Source organism: Bubalus bubalis, chromosome 4, assembly GCF_019923935.1.
Source record: "Bubalus bubalis isolate 160015118507 breed Murrah chromosome 4, NDDB_SH_1, whole genome shotgun sequence".
In the NCBI taxonomy this organism is placed as follows: Eukaryota; Metazoa; Chordata; class Mammalia; order Artiodactyla; family Bovidae; genus Bubalus; species Bubalus bubalis.
Window position 1 is genome coordinate 19539445 of NC_059160.1, and position 21923 is coordinate 19561367.

General features: G+C 37.0%; 1 protein-coding gene and 1 non-coding gene across 3 annotated transcripts; one reads left to right on the plus strand and one right to left on the minus strand.

Annotated features, from left to right (window-relative positions):
- Window positions 1-1756: 1756 nt before the first annotated feature.
- On the minus strand, window positions 1757-18562 carry CLECL1 (C-type lectin like 1). Of its 2 annotated transcripts, XM_006064663.4 has the most exons (6): window positions 18151-18534; window positions 14156-14242; window positions 12200-12298; window positions 9032-9207; window positions 2996-3102; window positions 1757-2035 (listed from the first exon to the last, which is right to left on the minus strand). In XM_006064663.4, exons 1-6 carry the CDS (start codon window positions 18221-18223, stop codon window positions 1927-1929), a joined length of 651 nt encoding a protein of 216 aa, XP_006064725.1. In that variant the 5' UTR covers window positions 18224-18534; the 3' UTR covers window positions 1757-1926. The 2 variants fall into 2 exon arrangements, with proteins under 2 accessions (XP_006064725.1, XP_006064726.1); XM_006064664.4 differs by lacking the exon at window positions 14156-14242 and having other exon boundaries at window positions 18151-18562.
- Window positions 18563-20464: 1902 nt separating this feature from the next.
- TRNAC-GCA lies at window positions 20465-20536 on the plus strand. The gene has a single exon. It is a non-coding gene; the product is annotated as a tRNA-Cys (tRNA).
- Window positions 20537-21923: the final 1387 nt, after the last annotated feature.

The window sequence follows — 21923 nt, forward strand, 5'->3', positions numbered from 1 at the left end:
GAGGATATTAATCAAATATTCACTCAAAAGACTGGTATAATTAAGACTAAAAATGTAATAGGTGCTGGAGAGGGGAATGTAATGTCAAGATATTCAACCCTGTCTTGGAGCTCAAGGGAAAACTCTTAAAAACTGGGCAGAGTTGCAGAGAATGTTTGGGAGGTAACTTTATGGAGAAGAGAGGAAAGAATTCAGGTCCAGAGAGCAACTTCTGTTAAGGCAAAGCTATGAAATGTATTATGAGTTTCAAAAGCTAGTTCAATGAAGTTGTGGTCCTGAGAGTTTGGGTAAGTTTGGTGTGCATGCTTAGTTATGTCTGAATCTTTGAGACCCATGGACTGTAGCCCGCCAGGCTCCTCTGTCCATGGAATTTTCCAGGCAAGATTACTGGGGTGGCTGCCATTTCCTACTCCAAGGAACCTTCCCAACCCAAGAATCAAACCCATCTCTTTTGCATCTCCCCTATTGTGAGGCAGATTCTTTACCACTGGGCTACCTGGGAAGCCCAGGTGGAGGAAGAGACAATAAAGAAAGATAAGACTTGATAGGGATTGTTCGGCTTTGTTATGGAATTTGGTATTATTACAAGGAAGATAATGAGGTGTTTTTTAAAGGGAAAAATTGCATTGTCAGTATTTATTTTTAAAATGTCACAGAATTCATGGCAGAGAATAATTGAAATGGAGTGAAGATGTTGTTATTAAAGCTAGTTAATATTTTAGTGTCTTTGTGTTAAGATCACGAAAGTGGTGCTAAAGAGAGGAGGACATGTTTGAGAGATATTTCTGCTGTTTTTCAGTTGCTCAGTCATGTTCCATTCTTTGTGACCCCATTAACTGCAGCATGCCAGGCTTTCCTGTACTTCATCAGAGATATTTAGTTAAAAATAAATAAAACTTGGAATTTTTCCTGGTGGCTCAGAGGCTAAAGAGTCTGTCTGCAATGCGGGACACCTGGGTTCAATCCCTGGGTTGGGGAGAGCCTCTGGAGAAGGAAATGGCAACCCACTCCAATATTCTTGCCTGGAAAATCCCATGGACAGAGGAGTCTCATGGGCTATGATCCACGGGGTCGCAAAGAGTCAGACGTGACTGAGCGACTAACACATACACAAATAAAACTTGGTGATATGAGATGAAGGTGGAGAGCAGCCTAGAGGTATGCATGTGAGAGAGAGTAATATCAAGATGAGATGGTTGGATAGCATCACTGATTCAAGAGACATGATTTTGAACAAACTCCAGGAGATAGTGAAGAGCAGGGATGCCTGGTATGCTGCAGTTCATGGGGTTGCAGAGTCGGACATGATTTAGTAACTGAACAACAACAACAACTGGTTTTTAGATGGCATAATTGTCTTGTATGGCATATCCTTTACTGAGATATGGAGTGCTGGAAGATGGTTCCTTTTATGATGAAATTTAGTGGACTACTGTTATAAGTTGAGTTGGAAGTACCTTTGGGGTTTTATACTTGCTGTGTTAAATAGCTGGTAGGGTATACAGGTCTGGTGATCAGAGAATGATCTGAGCAGCAGATATGACTTTGATGTGCACTGCTTTGTATGTGGTAGTTGAAACTGTGAGAATGTAAGAAATTAACTAAGGATATAAAGTTAAGCTAAGTGAAAGTGTGAATCACTCAGTCTGAAGATACAGAAAAGATAAAGGCTAAAGTTCAAAAAATACTGGCAAGATGAGATGGATGATTGAATCACCACATCATTCAGATGTAAAAATATATTCATCACATACACTCATTTTCTAAAATATTTTATTTTGTGTATCTCCCTTTCCACACTTCTGAGAATAGTACTATAAAACACACACACACACACAGCCTTCTGAGCTTTCTTATGATCTGAGCTCAAACTTCATGTGGTGTCTCTTAGTCAGACAAATAGAGACTTATTTTCTGCCAAGTGGATTATAGTTGACAAATCCATGGATAACTTTTCTGACAATTTTCTTTGGTTATCTTGGTAGAAGACACCCAGGCACATTTCATACTCCGGGTCTCTCGTTCATCTGAAAACCTACAGAAAGAAAGCAGATGGTTTTCTTTACATCAGCCATGAGTATATGCATATGGCCAGAGGCTTACAAGGACTTCAGAAAATGTTTTCTATTTTTTAAAATAAAGAGTAAACTCATTAAAACTATTTAAATACACAACAATATGATAGGCAAAGCAATTCTTCCCACTTTATGTTTAATTTCTCAAATGTCTCTCCAGAGAAGTTAATAGTTCATTTTTGTTGTTTAGTCTCTCAGTTGTGTCTGACTCTTTGTGACCATACAGACCATAACCTGCTAGACTCCTCTGTCCATGGCAAGAATACTGGAGTAGGTTGCCATTTCATTCTCCAGGGGATCTTCCTGACCCAGGGATTGAAACTGCATCTCTTGCATTGGCAGGCAGGTTCTTTACCACTGAGCCACCAGGGAAGCCCTGATAGTTTATTAAAGAGAGCTAAAACATCACCTCTGACTTTTTTTTAGTCCACTCTGAGCAGTGTGTGGGATCCTAGTTCCCCGTGATAGGAGATGGGTTTGAATCCATGCCCCCTGAATTGGGAATGTGGAATCTTAACCACTGGAACGTCAGGGAAGTCCCTCAGCTCTGACATTTTTATTGCTTAAAAATTGATCACCGTAAGAAGTGAGCAGAAAGTTATGCTCTGTAAAACAAACATGTGCACTCATAAAAGAGTTTACACTTGCTAATTTACCTTTTATATAAAAAGCTAAAATCAGGCAACAGGGCAATCCTGTTTCATACATAAGTTTTCTGAGTGGATGTAGGGAGATTTCTTTCTCGACTTTCTGTGTGAATCATTTTATAGAAATATTAATCAGACTGTAGCAGTCAGGAAATTTATACCCATTAGATCACTTCAAAGCCAATGATGTCATATGTCTCTTTATTGTCACATACAACATGGGATTAAAAACCACAAAAAGAAAAAAATGCAAAAGAAATGCAAAAGACTTACAGCTGAGGGTCAAAAGAGCTGTTGTCCAACCAGGTCCATAATTTCCCTCCAGGAGGAATCCTCAAACCAACCCAAAATGAATCATGTATATTTTGCCATAGGAAAGTCTAAAAAGAATAGGAAATGCTGTATGAAATCAAGTGATTCTTACAGATGCAAGATAAAATACCACAGGAGCACCTTCTATGTGGCTAGCACTGCACTAGAAGCTAGGAATGAACAGGTAAGACAGGCTTCACGTTTTCAAATAGATCACAGTGGAGGGGAAATCCACAGTAATGCAATGGGATAAAAGCCAAAAAAAAATTACTAAATGTCTATCGACAAATGAATGGATAAAGATGTGGCACATATGTACAATGGAATATTACTCAGCCATAAAAAAGAATGAAATTTTATCATTCATCATACAGAGTGAAGTAAGGCAGAAAGAGAAAAACAAATATCATATGTTAATACACACGTATATATAAGGAATCTAAACATAAATTAAAAAAAAATCTAGATGTACCTATTTGCAAGGCAGGAATGCAGACATAGAGAAAGAACATGTGAACACAAGAAGACAGGGAGAGTGGGAAAAATTGGGAGATATATAATATATATATATATCCCCCCTATATATATATATATATATATTACCATGTGCAAAATAGATAGCTAGTGGGAAGCTGTTGTATAGCACAGGGAGCTCAGATCAGGGCTCTGTGATGACCTAAAGGGGTATTATGGCAGAGTGGGAAGGAGAATCAAGAGGGAGGGAATATATGTACACCAATTATACTCCAATGTAAAAACATAAACTGAGACTGCAAAGAAAAAAAGAACTATTATGGACAGTGTTAGTAGACACCAAGGCTGTGGAGTCAGGCTGCAGCTACTATTACTACTACACATCTTTGCACAGTTATTCATTCTTTTTATTTCTGTATTTTTCCAGTCACTAAAACTCTGACTATGATAATATTCATACCTATCTCAAAGAACTGTTATTGTTTTGTTAATAAGTAATATTAAACACTTCTTGGCACATAATGAATGCTTCTTGCCTAAATAATAGTGATTATTACTAAATACAAGTATTAATAATCTAGAAGCAAAAAAACACACAGGAAAAACACACAGAAAGAAAGTAGTCTCTGAGCTGATGGAGCATATATTGTTCATAAGTTTTTTTTTTTTTAATTGGAGGACAATTGCTTTACAATATTGTGTTGGTTTCTGCTATACATCAACATGAATCACCCATAGGTATACATGTGTCCCCTCCCTCTTTAATCTCCCTCCCACCTCCCATCTTATCCCACCTCTCTAGGTTGTCAAAGAACACCTAATTTGAGCTCCTTGCATCATATATAGCAAATTTCCACTGGAAATGGTAATTTATGTGTTTGCATGCTACTCCCTCAATTCCTCCCACCCTCTCCTTTCCCGACTATGTCCACTAGTCTGTTCTGTATGTCTGCATCTCCATTGCTGAAAATAGGATCATCAGTACCATCTTTCTAGATTCCATATATATGCATTAATATATGATATTTGTTTTTCTCTTTCTGACTTACTTCACTTTGTAAAATAGGCTCTAAGTCCATCCACCTTGTTAGAACTGACTCAAATGTGTTCTATTTATGGCTGAGTAATATTCCATTGTATATATTTACCATAACTTCTTTATCCATTCATATATTGATGGAAATCTAGGTTGCTTCCATATCTTACTGCTGCTGCTGCTGCTGCTAAGTCACTTCAGTCGTGTCCCACTCTGTGCGACCCCATAGATGGCCTCCCACCAGGCTCCCCCGTCCCTGGGATTCTCCAGGCAAGAACACTGGAAATGGGTTGCCATTTCCTTCTCCAATGCATGAAAGTGAAAAGTGAAAAGTGAAAATGAAAGTTAAGTCGCTCAGTCCTGTCCTACTCTTAGCCACCTCATGGACTGCAGCCTACCAGGCTCCTCCGTCCACGGGATTTTCCAGGCAAGAGTTCTAGAGTGGGGTGCCATTGCCTTCTCCTTCCATATCTTAGCTATTGTAGATTGTGCTGCAACAAACATTGAGGTACATGCGTCTCTTTCAATTATGGTTTTCTCAGCGTATATGCCCAGTAGTGGGATTGTTGGGTTACATGATAGTTTTATTCCTAGTTTTTTAAAGGAATCTTCTTACTGTTCTCCACAGTGGCTGTATCAGTTAACATTTTCACCAACAGTGCAAGTGCATTCCCTTTTCTCCACACCCTCTCCAGCATTTGTTGTTTATAGAGATTTTGATGATGGCCATTCTGACCCCTGTGAGTTGATACCTTATTGTAGTTTTGATTTGCATTTTTCTAATGATGAGCGATGCTGAGCACCTCTTCATGTGTTTATTAGCCATCTGTATGTCTTTGGAGAAATGTCTGATTAGGTCCTCTGCCCATTTTTTTTGTTTGGGCTGTTTGTTTTCCTGATATTGAGCTGCATGAGCTGCTTATATATCCTGGAGATTAATCCTTTGTCAGCTTTTTCCTTTGCAATTATTTTCTCCTATTCTGAGGGTTGTCTTTTAATCTTGTTTCTTTTGCTGTACAAAAGCTTTTAAGTTTAATTAAGTCCCATTTGTTTATTTTTGTTTTTATGTCCATCACTCTAGGAGGTGGGTAATGTCTCCTTTTTGTACAATAACATAACCCCTGAGACAAAGTATATGGCTGGCCATAATGTGCTAAGTTGCTGAAGTTTTGTCCAACTCTTTGTGACCCTGTGGACTGACTGTAGCCTGCAAGACTCCTCTGTCCATGGGATTTCCAAGGCAAGAATACTGGAGTGGGTTGCCATTTCCTCCTCCAGGAGGTCTTCCCAGCCCAGGGATCAACCCTGTGTCTCTTGTGTCTCCTGCATTGGTAGGCAGATTCTTTACCACAGCCAAATTCACATGTATGCCATGCTGTGCTCAGTTGCTACACATGTATAATTGACCCCTATTACAGGCTTAAGGGGCCAGAGGATAGAATATTATGGGCTCAACTGTGTCTCTTCAAAATGTATGCATTTGAAGCTCTAACCCCCCGTGCTTCAAAATGTGACTGCCTTTGGAGACACAGCTTTTAGAGATGTGACTAAGCAGAAATGAGGCTGTTAGGGTAGATCTTAATCCAATCTGATTACTGTCCTTATAAGAAGCAGAAATTTGGACATACAGAGAGACACAGATGCATGCATACAGAGGAAAGACCGTGTGAGGACAGAGTAAGCAGGTGGCCATCTAGAAACTAAGGAGAGAGGCCTTGTAAGGAACCAAATCTGCCAACACCTTGATCTTGAACGTCTAGCCTTCAGAGCTGTGAGTAATAAATTTCTGATGCTTAAGCCGTCAAGTCTGTGGTACTTTGTTATGTTAGCTCTGACAAACTCATACAACCCCTTTGGGTGCTTGCATGCTAAGTCCCTTCAGTTGTGTCGGACTCTTTGTAACACCATGGACTGTAGCCACCCAGCTCCTCTATCCATAGCATTCTTCAGGCAAGAATCCTGGAGGGGTTGCCATGCCCTCCTCCAGGGGATCTTCTTGACCCAAGGATCAAACTTGCATGTCTTGCATTGACAGGCAGGTTCTTTACCACAAGCACCACCTGGAAAGCCTTACAGCCCCTTTATTATTCTGTTGGTGGCTCAGATGGTAAAGAAACTGCTTGCAATGTGGGGGATCTGGGCTCAATTCCTGGGTAGAAACAGACAATAAATCACTGCATGGAGAAACAGTGCAATGAAAGACTTCCCTAAAAACCTTATCTGTTTCCTGCTCATCATCAAATGGAAAAATGTGGAAATGCAGAAAAGATGTGTTTCCTGGGCAACAAGAAACCTAACCCATCACTTAATAATGAACTGAAACTCCACTTTAAAGACCTAGGAGGAACTGTGTGTTCATTTCCAAACACAAAGCTATGTAACTCAGTCTCTTTTTTTATTAGATGCTTTCTTGTTATTAGGTCCTAAAAAGTGGCTCTGCTTCAGCAGATACTTGCCAGTTTTTAATTTATCCATGACTTCTCACCCTACCCCACTCCCATATACCTCCTAACATCAGCTGTCTTGTTTCATCACTTCTCTGGGGTTCAGTGTGCAGTGAGCAATTTTTGTGTCAGAAATCCCCTGTCATAATAAACGGATTTAACAAACTCAACTTACGTAAAGCTACCTGTGTTCTCTTCATATATCTGTAAAAAGATGTCCCTAATTGATTATGTAGTGTAAGAATAGTTGAAGATAGACCAGAAAGACTATCTGTGAGTTAATTATCCTGCCTATGTAGAAGAACAGTGATCACTGAAGAAAACTGATTAATTGTTACTAGCCAGTTTAACTTATTCAAAGCCTCTGTTTGGAGAAAGGAATTGCAATCCACTCCAGTGGATTCTGTGGGCGGAGGAGCCTGGCGGGCTGCGGTCCATGGGGTCACAAGGAGTTGGACATGGCTGAGCGACTAACACACAAGGCTACATAGTGGGTAAAAGCAAGACTCTGGAGACAGCCTAACTGGGTTCTAGTCCTAGCTCTGCCACTTACAATAGTGCTGTGTGACCTTGAGCAAAGTTCCCAACCTCTCTGTGCCTTTGCTCCCTTCACAGTGAAATGGGGATAATGAAAGACCTTACGTCCATTAAGGTTGGTAGAACGACAATAAGTGTATAAAATGCTAAGCACAGTTTCTAGCACCTAGTACATGTTCAATAAATGTCTGCTTTTATTACTATTAAAAAAAATCAACAACAAAGCCTCTGTTATTTTATTGCATACTAAACTAGTGAATTAGTTGAAGAAGGCATTGGCACCCCACTCCAGTACTCTTGCCTGGAAAATCCCATGGACGGAAGAGCCTGGTAGGCTGCAGTCCATGGGGTCGCTAAGAGTCGGACACGACTGAGCGACTTCACTTTATTAGGTCCTTTCAAGTTGATACTTTCTTCCACGTTTTTGTCTTAAGCTGACTTCTAAGAGAAGAAAAAAGTCTCTTTTTAGTTCTTCACCTATTCTGGATTTGGTTCATATTCAAACCAATTTGGACTGGATCTGACAAAGAGTTTTACAGTTTGATATTTGGGGTTACATTGGTTACACTGAAGATAACTTACTTCCCATTTTGATTTTCTTGTTTTTGTGGATTTATATGAAACTCAGAGGAATTTTTTCTTCCCCCTACAAAAGTTTCAACAGCTGCCTTAATATAAACTCTCCAGACTTAACCAGGCCTGTAAAGCACTGTTCGTCATTGAGTTTTCTGAAACTGAGCCTTTGACATCACTTGTAATTTCAACATACTAATTCTTATGCTGAGAATCCTTATTTGATGTTTGCCAACTAATATCTATACTGGTCTTATTTAGGTTTAGTGTCCAACCTTCGTGTAAGAAAATATCAATTTAAATTAAGCCAGAGTTAGAAAAATATTTGTTTTCTTCAACAAAAAACAAAGCTTAATAAGAAGGCTATACTGTATTTCCTTTCTCTGAACATCATTTTTAATTTCAGCTGCCATGCTGTCTGACTACAAACTTTGTGAGCAATGATGGATTAAATATGGGAGATGAGACTGATGTCATACATTTAAAATGCAATCTGGGAAACGGATCCCTTATAGAGAAGAACTTAGGTATATACTACTAAAAGGATTTCTCCTATCCCTAGCTAAGTGAATGTGAAAGTAAAAGTTGCTCAGTCGTGTTTGACTCTTTGTGACCCCATGGGCTATATAGTCCATGGAATTCTCCAGGCCAGAATACTGGAGTGGGTAGCTTTTCCTTTTTCCAGGGGATCTTCTTAACCCAGGGATCAAACCCAGGTCTCCCGCATCGCAGGAAGATTCTTTACCAGCTGAGCCACAAAGGAAGCAAAAGAAGCCTAAAATAATAATATAGTTTCAGTGATTCATTCAACCAATAATTGTGCAGTTAATATCAATGAGGCTTAAATTTTTTTCACCGAAATTTTCAAATTCGTAGCACAAAGAACTACTGCAGTTGTGAAGGATGCTATAATTTTAAAATTTTATACCTCACCGTATCAGTGAAGTCTCGGACCACCATGAGATGTGATTTTTTCATGACACAGTCATTTTTACTTTCATTCCAAGATTTCTTATTTTCATGTTCAGCAACCCAGTAGCATTTCCCCCCATGTAGCTTCCAATCTTTGGTGGGGCATGTTGTATGAACAGAGGAAGAATTGAAAGAAACTGGAAGGAAAAAGGATAAGTAATTAAAAGAAACATGTGAATGCATCCCTAATATTGTATAATAATTAAAGCCTCTCAAAATTTGTTAAATTATGGCCTAAGCTTTCTTTGACAAAAGTATGTGCTTTTCTCAGGATGGATTTTGAAACAAATAAAACCTAACAGAATTTCAATTGTATTTTTTTTTTCTTTCTCTCTTTTCTTCTTTCTCTCATTTAATTTATTCTCTTTAAAATATGTTATATTTTCTATGAGCTAGGCAATGCACAGACACTAGGATAAAGCGATCAACATTCAAACTTCAGGAAGATAAAAATTTGGGAGGAAAAGTAGAAATTAGAGATTTCAACAATGAACCAGACATTTTGAGAATTATATATCACTATAATTTTGAGAATGATAAAATCATGAGAAGAATTTTTATTGGGCAAAATTTGTATGATAGGTGGTCTCTAAAACTCAGATAGATTGATCTTCCTATGTATAAAAGGGTCTGGACAGAATTTAAAGCAATTTTATTCAACACCATGTTACCACCTCTATCAAGGGTAGAAGGAGGACAATGTGCTTTTATGTTGGGAATAATGTCCCAGAAAATTTGTTATCATAGTCTCACTAGTTTAAAAAAATTAGTTTTTGGAATGAGGTTGAGGAGACTTGGAAAAATTAAAATCCATTTTAAAGTTTTAATGAGTTCCCAGAAGTTGAAATTACTCTATAACATGGACTGGTAAGTCTTTCTAATAACATTATATATGCAGGTTCAAAAAAAGAAAGGAATATAGTTTTTCAATATATAATAAAAACTTAAATCAACAAATTAAAAATAATAAAGGAAACAGAAAGAAAAAGAAAACAGAAAAGCTAAATAATTGAGTGTTTTCTTGACTTTTAAAAATATATAAATACATTCATATGTAAAAGATAAAAATGCATAAAATAATCATTTATAACATTTTTCATATAGTGCCATTAAAAAACTGACAAAAAGCTATGTGGTGTGGTCATGAATTTTAGGAAAGAAAATATTTTACCATATTGTACACCTGCACATGTCCCAGTAGAAATAAAAATACTAATAAAATGCAATGATTTCAACATAGTACCTTTGAATTCATTTAAAACACATACAAGTTTATTTTTCTCATTTGTCTTCAGTCTTTAAATAGTTTTGTCAAGAACTGTAATAGGCCCATGAGAAACAATGGACTAAACCATGCCTCTGTAGGGGTAGAGGAATTTCCCCTTTATTCAGATATACCCAAGTAAAATACATGCTACTGTCCACACTTGCTTATTCAGGAATTCAGTTCAGTTCAGTTCAGTCACTCAGTCATTTCCGACTCTGCGACCCCATGGACTGCAGCACACCAGGCTTCCCTGTCCATCACCAACACCAGGAGTTTACTCAAACTCATGTCCATTGAATCAATGTCATCCAACCATCTCATCCTCTGTTGTCCCCTTCTCCTGCCTTCAATCTTTCCCAGCATCAGGGTCTTTTACAGTTAGTCAGTTCTTCACATCAGGTGGCCAACATATTGGGGTTTCAGCTTCAGCATCAGTCCTTCCAATGAATATTCAGGACTGATTTTCTTTAGGATAGACTGGTTGTATCTTGCAGTGCAAGGGACTCTCAAGAGTCTTCTCCAACACCACCATTCAAAAGCATTAATTCTTTGGTGCTCAGCTTTCTTTATGGTCCAACTCTCACATCCATACATGACTACTGGAAAAACCATAGCTTTGACTAGATGGATCTTTGATGGCAAAGTAATGTCTCTGCTTTTTAATACACTCTCTAGATTGGCCATAACTTTTCTTCCAAGGAGCAAGCGTCTTTTAATTTCAGGGCTGCAGTCACCATCTGCAGTGATTTTGGAGCCCCCCAAAATAAAAAGTCAGCCACTGTTTCCACTGTTTCCCTATCTATTTACCATGAAATGATGGGACGGGATGCCATGATCTTAGTTTTCTGAACGTTGAGCTTTAAGACAACTTTTTCACTCTCCTCTTTCATTTTCATCAAAAGGCTTTTAGGTTTTCTTCGCTTTCTGCTATAAGGGTGGTGTCATCTGCATATCTGAGGTTATTGATATTTCTCCTGGCAATCTTGATTCCAGCTTGTGCTTCATCAGCCTGGCATTTCTCATGATGCACTCTGCATATAAGTTAAATAAGTAGGATGACAATATACAGCCTTGATGTACTCCTTTCCTGATTTGGAACCAGTCTGTTGTTCCAACAGAAACTTGGATTAAAGATTTACTGCACATGGCCCCGCCCATCAGAACAAGACTCAGTTTCCTCCTCAGTCAGTCTCTCCCATCAGGAAGCTTCCATAAACCTCTTATCCTTCTCCATCAGAGGACAGACAGAATGAAAACCACAATTACAGAAGACTAACCAATCTGATCATATGGACCACAGCCTTGTCTAACTCAGTGAAACTATGAGCCATGCCGTGTAGGGCCACCCAACACGGACAGGTGATGGTGGAGAGTCCTGACAAAATGTGGTCCACTGGAGAAAGGAATGGCAAACCACTTCAGTATTCTTGAGAGTCCCATGAACAGTATGAAAAGGCAAAAAGACAGGACGCTGAAAGATGAACTCCCCAGGTCAGTAGGTGCCCAATAAGCTACTGGAGATCAGTGGACAAATGACTCCAGACAGTATGAAGAGACAGAGCCAAAGCAAAAACAACACCCAGTTGTAGATGTGACTGGTGATAGAAGCAAGTTCTGATGCTGTAAAGAGCAATATTGCATAAGATCCTGGAATGTTAGGTTCATGAATCAAGGCAAATTGTAAGTGATCAAACAGGAGATGGCAAAAGTGAACATCAACATTTTGGGAATCAGCAAACTAAAATGGACTGGAATGGGTGAAGTTAACTCAGATGACCATTATATCTACTACTGTGGGCAAGAATCCCTTACAAGAAATGGAGTAGTCAACTCAAGAATTAGGCAATATAAAATAACATTACCTATTGAGCTGTTTGCTTCAGATTTACTTTGCTCAGTACAATATTTCTTCTTTGATTCATTATCCACTTCAGTTTGTCTTGCAGACTTGAACTGAATAACTAGTGAAAGAAGACACATCTTTTCTTAATTAAATATAAAGCAGAAAACAGTCAGGTTGTAGTGACTCAGTGAAGTTGATTAATGTGGAAACTCCAGAGCAATTAAAGTGATTAAAATTTATGGGAAAAATTCCTTTTCCCAAGATTGGACCTTCTTTTGCACATACTTGTGTTAATTTTATTAATATCAAATTTAGGAAAATTGGTAAAATATGATCTGGGACCAGAAGGAAACTCACTTGATTTTTTTTCTGGAGTTTTCATATTTATTTTAATAAACACAAAATAACCAGCTTTGAATGTAAGCTTCATTTGGATAGTTTGTGTTTGGTAAGTTCCTATTAACTGTACCAAGTGTCACCTGATTCATGGAAAGAGTTTTCTGTGTTTTGATTTCAGTTCATGATTCTGTTCCTTTTGAGGTTGTCTATTTAAAGTCTACATATGGAAGGACAGGGTGAGCCCAGAGTATTTTTCTACCGTGAGAAAAACATTTGTCTTTCTGATGGCCATTTCACTGAAATTACTTTTGGTTATTTATAATCTCATAATACTGTGTATTAATCAGTTAAATCTTTAAAATTTATCATAGTAACAAATCTGTTACTAACAAACTACTGTTTTGATAACAAGCAAATCTATTAACCTATACCAAAAAGAAACATAACAGAGAGGGTATTTTTTTTTTTAATGGCCATGCCCCATGGCATGTGGGATCTTAGTTCCCTGACCAGGGATCAAACCTGCACCCTCTGCAGTGGAAATGCAGAGTCTTTTTAACCACTGGACTGCCAGGGAAATCCCAGCAGAGGTGTTGAATGATAAGTATTTTTTGCTTCATCCCTTCAATGTTAAAGTTCCAATTTGGCCACTGCCTAGTTATATTAAACTAGTCAAACCACTTATCACTCTGGGCTTTAGACTGTTCACCTCAACTGGAGGCTTGACCTTGTTGATTTCTAGGGCTCCGTCCAGTTCTAGAATTCTGACTCTGCCCATTGACCTCTAGTAACTAATGACATACATAATTACTAATATCATTCACAAGGACAATACAGGCAGATATTGCCTTGATCTGTTCTAGGACTTGGTTGAATCTGGAAACCTGAATTCCTTAGAGTATACATCATCTGGAAGTTTTTCTCTAAGCATTTACTTAATAAAAAATTAAAATAATTGCCATATAAAGTTGGACTATATTTCACTATATCCACAGCATATGAGTATAATTTTTAAGTGCCTGAGTGAATTGATTGGTTTTAGACAAAATTTTCACCCATGGATGCAAGATTAAGGATGCCCCTGAGTAGATAATGGGACTTCCCTTGTGGCTCAGCTGGTAAAGAATCCACCTGCAATGCAGGAGGCCCAGTTCAATTCCTGGGTTGGGAAGATCCCCTGGACAAAGGAAAGGCTACCCACTCCAGTATTCTGGCCTGGAGAATTCCACAGACTGCATAGTCTATGGGGTCACAAAGAGTTGGACATGAGAGAGTGACTTTCACTTCACTTTCAGGATGCCATGATTTTAGTAAGCTTGAATAAGATCTTGAATAAGCTTAAACAGAAATATGCTTTATAGTTTAGTTTGCTTTCACAGAACATGGTTCAGAGAAGCTGATTTTGATCATAAAATATAAATCTAGCCTCCTTCATATATCAATGAAATGAATCCATAATATATATAATATCACATGATGAAGTTCTATGGAAAATCTCTAATTTTGTGTACCAAATTTTCTGCTTTTTGTGAAATTGTACTGAATTGTGTAGAAACCACTTTAACTAAACACAATTACAACAGGTCATGATAAAATAATACTTTGGGGTAAATAAAGGTTATTGGTAATTACTTACCAAGCATGCTCAGCACAATTACTATTAGAAGAAGAATGATAATCATTGCACATCCAACTTTCAGGAAAATTCCATGGTGGTGAGAATCTATAAAATTGGATAAATTTCACTAGTAAACCCAGTTAAGTAATTCCTTAGGTGGTAAGGAAGGGCTGAATAAACTTTGTCAGTTATGCTCTTGAGTTACTTTCCTTTGAAATATGTAGACCTAACTTCCTCTTACATACAAATTTGGTCCCCTGATTTGTGAAGAAGGGGGAATTTCTAAAACTGAATGAATATTTTTTTTTCCTTTTGATTCACCATTCATAATCTTAACTTATGATCTACTCTCTGCATTCCTAAGTTTTTATATAAGACTGACATTCTCAAGATTCTCTAATAAACTTACTGACAGCCCTCACTTTTTTGGGTTGATCCATTCTTTTATGTCTCTTTTATGCATTCTTATACAATAAACCTATTTCCTGTTATATGTAATTGCAATTTCATAAAATTATACGTTTTAAAATAAAAGTAATTTTAGGGATAATCTTGTCCAACATTTGAATGTTAAAATGGGAATTTTAAGTCCACAAAACACAATTACTTGATAGTAGAGTTGAGATCATAGCTCAGGTTTCTTGACTACCAAATTAGACCTTTGTTCACTATCCATTCTATCTCTTGTAATTAGATAAATAAGTCATAAAAAGAAAATGACATTTTTAGCTCTGGGCTGATTGATGACTAAAACCAAGGGGCTCTTATCCAAAATAGTTACAGTATATCAATTCCACTAGATATGTGATATATACACATCTACATGGGGCTTCCCTGGTGGCTCAGGCAGTAAAATGTCTGCCTACAGTGCGGGAGACCCAGGTTCAATCCCTGGATCGGGAAGATTCCCTGGAGAAGGGAATGGCTACCCACTCCACCATTCTTGCCTGGAGAATTCCATGGATAGGGGAGCCTGGTGGGCTACAGTCCACGAGGTTGCAAAGAGTCAGACACAACTGATACTTTCACAAACTGAGAGCCTACTACTATAACTGATGTGAAAATACAACCAATTACAAAATCAAATGTCAAGAATGATTAACATGAATGCTTATTTAGTAGAATACTATTAGAGAGTGCTTGTTCAAATTATTATTAAGTAAAACATCTTTAATGAGAATTTATTAAATTCTCAAAACACTAAAAGAAGTCCATGCATTTCCTTTTATCAGGCAAAACAATGCAAATTGTGCCTGACTAGGCAATAGTGAGAAGAATGTGATAATATCCCAACACACATTTCTAGGGTGAAGAACTGAGATTTCAGACCTAAAAAGTTGGAGAATAAATCATCAGAGTTCAAGAATGGAACTAATACAAGGAGTACTACATCATTCCTTTAAGTACCTGAAGTAAAGTTTAAGAAAATCATGAATTTCTGAGTCTTAGTCTGGAATATTCTCAATTGTATTACCTTTTCTCACTGATATTTCACTCAGTTTCATGGGGGTACCCTCTTGTTTTATATCTTGGAGAACCAATGAAACTATAATATTTAAAATAAATGAGATCCATTTCTTTAAAATCCATTTATACATTCATCTGCCTACCAAGCATCTATTAATTGCCTACAGAGGACTTAGTACTGTGCGAGGCAGTGGAAACAAAGATTAAGAGATTAGGGAGAGTGTTTCAACACACATGAAGCTCTGAAATAGGAAGGACTATGATAATTCTAAAGAGGAAAGAGAAAGTCAAGAACCAGAGTTAAACAAGTGAAATTTAGCAACTTCGAAGAGAAAGCTCGGGGACAATTGTGTAGGGCTCTGTGGGACATTACAATCCAATGTAGCAAACTTGGATTGTACTTTGGATTGTAGCATCTTTCTTTCCCTCTTGAATATGACACATGGGAACAGAAGTTGCATTTATCCACAACAGAGATATGCAGTGAAAGAGTAATAAAATATTTGACTTCTAGTCGTGACTATAGGTAGGTAATTTAATTTTTATGCTTTCATATTTCCTCATTTTTAACATTACAATAAAATTGGACTAGATAACAGTAAAAACACTGTCCCCAAATCTCTTTTCCTTGTTCTATTCTTTTTTAAATTAATTTTTATTGGAATATAGCTGACTTGTGTGCCTAGTCACTTAGTTGTGTCCGACCCTTCATGACCCTTTGGACTGTAGCCTGCCAGGCTCCTCTGTCCATGGGATTCTCCATGCAAGAATACTGGACTGGGTTGCCATTGCCTTCTCCAGGGGATCTTCCCAACCCAAGGATCGAACCCAGGTCTCCTGCATTGGCAGGCTGATTCTTTGTCACTGAGACACCAGGGAAGTCCATTTTATAAATTTGTATGTCAATCTCAATCTCTCAATTTATCCCTCCCTTCTTTTCCCCTTGGTAACCATAAATTTGTTTACTAAGTCTGTGACTCTGTATCTGTTTTGTAAATGGGTTCATTTGTACCATTTTCTTTTTTTTTTTTTTTTTGACCAGGATAAAAGTTATGTTCTTTCCATGAACAGACGAAATTAAATGCTGGCATGCAGAATCAAAAATATTGATCTTGTAGCTTAAAGTGAGTTAAAACAACCTCTAGAAAAATGGACCAATTATATGAGATTTGCGGGAAATGGAGGAATAAGAATACAGGTTTTGTTCATATTACTTCTCAAACTAAGTTCCATTAGCTCACATAAAATGAAAGCTCCCAGTCTATCAAGAACAGAAAGCAGATAAGCCCATATTGAGCAAGTTGTGATGTGCTGTGTTAAGTCGCTTCAGTCATGTCTGACTCTTTATGGCACTATGGACTGTAGCCCACCAGGTTCCTCTGTCTATGGGATTCTCTAGACAGGAATACTGGAGTGGTTTGCCATGCCCTCCTCTAGGAGATCTGCCTGACCCAGGGACCAAACCCACATCTCTTACATCTCCTGCATTGGCAGGTGGGTTCTTTACCACTAACACCACCTGGGAAGCCCCATTGAGCAAGTTAGAGAGAGAACATTTAAACATAGGAAATTTCTTTCAACTGGAGAAAACCATACATGAGATCCATTTGAAAACTGCAAACTTAAAAATATGAAAGAAGAAATGGATACTTGGGAATAACAGGAAAGCAAGACATCAGTTTTATTCCACAAGGACAAGCCTGTGGAGACTTTAAACATTTTATGTAACCTTTACAATACAAAAATTCTTACCCTAGAGGAGATAATATAAATGCAACATGGAATTTTCCCTAAAGCTTCATTTGTATAGAATGTATGTAGAACATACACTGGATTTGAAAAAGCTATTGGTTTTTAGGTGATTTGTGATTAAGGTACAATCTTATCTTTAGCTGTATGCCTATCTACTTGTGCTCCAACAATATTCTATTACTCAGATAATCATTAATTCTAAACTTCAGGAAATAAGATATTAACATTTTATGTCTTTTTATTTTAGTTTAACATTTTCATCCTGCCGATACACAACTTCCAAAAGGCTAAATAACAATGTGAATAATTGTCAGGGATATTTTCCTCAGTGTGAATGAGTTTATTATTATTGAGCAGAAAGAGGTTATGAGTATCAGTGTCACCACAGGAACATAATAAATGTCCACCGTAAGAAATACAAGGAATAGAGTTCATGGAAACCAAAAGCAAAGGTCTACATATTAAGACTAAAGTTACAATTAACTTCATGAACACTTTGTGTCATTAAAATCCTTCACTTTTACCCTGGCATTCAGTAGATTTTGCTTTGCATCCAGTCTCCTATTTCCAGTAAATCTCCTGGAGAAGGAAGTGGCAACCAACTCCACGATTCTTGCCTAGAGAATCCCACGGACAGAGGAGACTGGTGGGCTACAGTCCATAGGGTTGCAAAGAGTTGGACACGACGAAGTGACTTAGCACATTTCCAGTAAGACAGATGTAAACACAGGACAGAAACAAGGGAGATTTAAAGTAAAACATTAATTTTAACAGGAGCTCTAGATTCAGCTTACCAGATTTCTGGAGTGAAGATGAATGTTCTGAAGATGTATGTTTGATATCAGCATAGACTATCTCTCCAGCCATTGCAGAAATTAAAAAGAATCCTATATTTTTGCAAACCTCCTGTAAATGAGATATATTGAGACATATAATTTCCTTCCTCTCTCCCAAGTTTGGTAGATTCCCTCAATGAATAAAAAATAAAAACAATGTGCTCAGCCTTATCAATCAAGGCAATAGGTTATTGGACACTTGCATGATCTGAAAGAAAACTCTCCATGCAGTAGTTTCTTGCACTTCAGTTAGTTTTCTGCCCTCAGTTGGAATGATTTTGAACTTTATTAGTACCACAGAAGAGATTGCATCACTTTCTTCTATAAACCACTTCCTCTTTTAGATCAGACATATTTTCAGGCAGAAACCCTTTGACCTTCTAGAATTTTCTCTAGAGTGGAATAACAACTTGGAAGGACGGACAAGAAAAAGAGGATTTTTTTTTTTTTTAATGAAAGTAGTAGAAATAATTGACAGAATCCTCATCTTTGAAATGCATTGTAATTACCTAGGCAATACTTTAAAATTCCTTTAAAGCTATTTCTTCTCTTGTACACTTTATAATATTAACAGCAAGCTAAGTTGAAGCATATATTACGCAGAGGATTTCCAAACTGAAAAATAATCTATATGAAATAGAAATAACTTTATGTCAAAATATCTCAAGGTTCTGTCATAAAAGAAAATAAATCTTATTTTTTAAATGAAGTTCACAGAAATTTACCACTGAATGCAATGTATTAAGCATAGATTTTAATTTCTCATTTTTTCTGTGCTGTGCTCAGTCTCTCAGTTGTGTTCAACTCTTTTGGGAACCCCATGGACTGTGGATTTCCCAGGCAAAAATACTAGAGTGGGCTGCTGTTTTCTTCTCCAGGAACCACAAATTTTCGAATAGATTAAAAGTCTGATTCTTGTTATTTCATTGTGGCTGATAGTGTTTACATTTTAAACACATTTTCATTTATATTGTATTCTATAAACAAAAGTTTGAAAAGTTGAATATTATAAGGCTAAATTGTTTTAGTTTCATTTTTTTCTACATTATTTGATTATAAGTTTCCATCACAGTCTATTGTAAGATAGATTTGGAACTTTAAAAGCCTGGGCCTAAATCTTGACTTCAAAATGTAACAGCTAAACACCTTTGGACAAATTTATCTTTTCAATGCCAAATTTTTAATCTATAACAGATATAATCATATGAGAGTACTATTATATTTTTGAACATTGTAATATATAATAAACTATATGATATAGTTTAATAAACTATAAATAAAGTATACAAATATTCCTACTTTTTCTTGTACACCACTGGCTTCCTTTGCCAGTATTTTTCTAACTTCTTCCTTATCCTTTTGTGGTACTTTACTTTTCTTCTACTTACCTCTGAAAGAGGTACCTTTGTGTTTAGAAAGAGACTAAAAATAGTAATGCTTAAGGAAGACTGATTATTTAACAATAGCTTGCATGCATCCTTAAGAATTTAGAAAAGTCCCTTTTTCTACCAACATTGTTAAATTGCAATGAAGAAAAATAAGATACAACATCATGATAAAACAATGAAGGTCTGTAATGGTTAACGTCCAAGACATAGATAATACAGTGGATTAAGTAATTAACCACATTTTGGGGAGTTGTAAGAACAGGAAAGTGTGCAAATCAGGAATGTGAGATGGTTACAAAACAGGAAATATGTTCTAAGATGAAAAGTGAAATTTTACATTAAAAGAAAAAATAGAATCTTTAATTTCAAGTACACGAAGTGAGATTAAGGTTTAAGCAAAAATGGAGGGACCAGTAGTCTCTAACTAGTAATTGATTTAAAATACCTGAGACATCTTTTATTTATCAGCACAGAAATTTGTCCAAAATAGTGAAAGGTTGTTGCTGAACCATGAAAGATGCCAGGATTCTTGGCCTCTGGAGGAGAAGGATTCAATCCAGGTCCAGAGATGAGGCTTGATCACTCAGAGCTTTTGTGTAATAAAGTCTTATTAAAATATAAAAGAGATAGAGAAAGCTTCTGACATAGGCATCAGAAGGGGGCAGAAAGAGAGCCCCCTCACTAGTGTTAGCAATAGAGTTACATGCTTTTAATTAGTTATTACAGTGAATCAAAAGAATGTCTGGAGGTTGTAAAGACCTTACTAGACCCACTCTCATAATTTACATTTTAAGATAACAGGATTAGCCAGAAGGCTTTTTCCCCAGAAACTGTCTTCAAGCAGGATACATTATTATTATATAATCCTAAGGAATGTAGGGGCTTCCCTGGTGGCTCAGAGGATAAAGCATCTGCCTGCAATGCAGGAGACCCAGGTTCGATCCCTGGGTTGGGAAAATCCCTTGGAGAAGGAAATGGCAACCCACTCCAGTATTCTTGCCTGGAGAATCCCATGGACATAGGAGCCTGGCAGGCTTACAGTCACAAAGAGTTGGACACGACTGAACAGTCAGTGGTATGGTAAGGAATGTAGAGGGAAAAAAAAAAAATTTGTCCTTTCCTCTTCCTTGAGAATTCCAGACCCCTCTCTCCTTGGGGACCCCCAGACTTCTTATCAACCTGCCTAGGAATTGACTGTCTCAATAGAATCAAAAGATTTTTGTCAACAAACACAACATAAATGATGTTAGAGAAATGACAGTTTTTAGTAATTTGTCTGAATAGGTTTTTATACTTGTGAACTTAAAATGTAGTCTGAAAGTTCAGATGGGTAGTCACAATTCCCCTGTATTTTAGTGGCACTTTCTGTCAGATGACACATTGTTGTTAAAATATACAGAATCATTCCAATTTATGTTCCTGTGCCTGGCTGGATTTATTTATATGTTGTGAGGTATACATCAAAAGAGAGAGAGATCTCCAAATATTTTCTGTTCAGGGAAACATTGGGTGTATTTCCATTAGTAGATCAATTTTCATGAAAAATATATAAAGCTTAAATATTTATATAAATTTTTCACAAATTTAATATAAAGATAGTCTCATAAAGACAGTAAACTCAATGTGCATTAAATCTGTAAAAATATACTGGAGATTGCATTAGCTAAAAATTAACATTTATTAAGATCATCATGTGTTTCAGATATTAGCTTGTTTAAACCTCACATACTGCAACAAATATAAACAGCTAGGTGACTATTATCCCTATTTATTGATGAGGAAGCAAAGTAACTTACCTAAAATCACACAGAAGGATAGGAGCTGATCAGAAATCTGAAAGATTATTTGACATCAACACATATAAACTCACTGGCTAAACTCAATGGCTTCTCTTGGAACCAGAAGCTGAGATTCAAAAGAGTATCCTCTCCTCAGGAAGCTGAGTTTTTAGTGAGTTAGACAAACCATTTACTAACATTTAATATATGAATCAAAAAAATTATCCAGCAGAGCAAGCACGAGGTTCTACTGCAGCCTAGAAGTTCATCAGAGAGAAACTTGAAATGAGACGTGAACATCAAAGAAAAAAACTAATTTAGTTTTAGTAACAAATAAGGCTGATGAACAAATGGACCAGCCAGGCAGAAAGGTACTGTAAAGAAGTACCTTCAGGATTTGCAGCAATCCTTGTCACTCCAGGGTTTCAAAGAGCTTCATGAAAATAGAATTGCACAGTTTGTAGTCTTTTATTTCGAGCTGCTCTGCTCATCAGATTTTCAGTCCTTATTTGTGCTGTCACAGATACAGAGCATCATAGTACAGTTGTACCACAACTGACCTGTT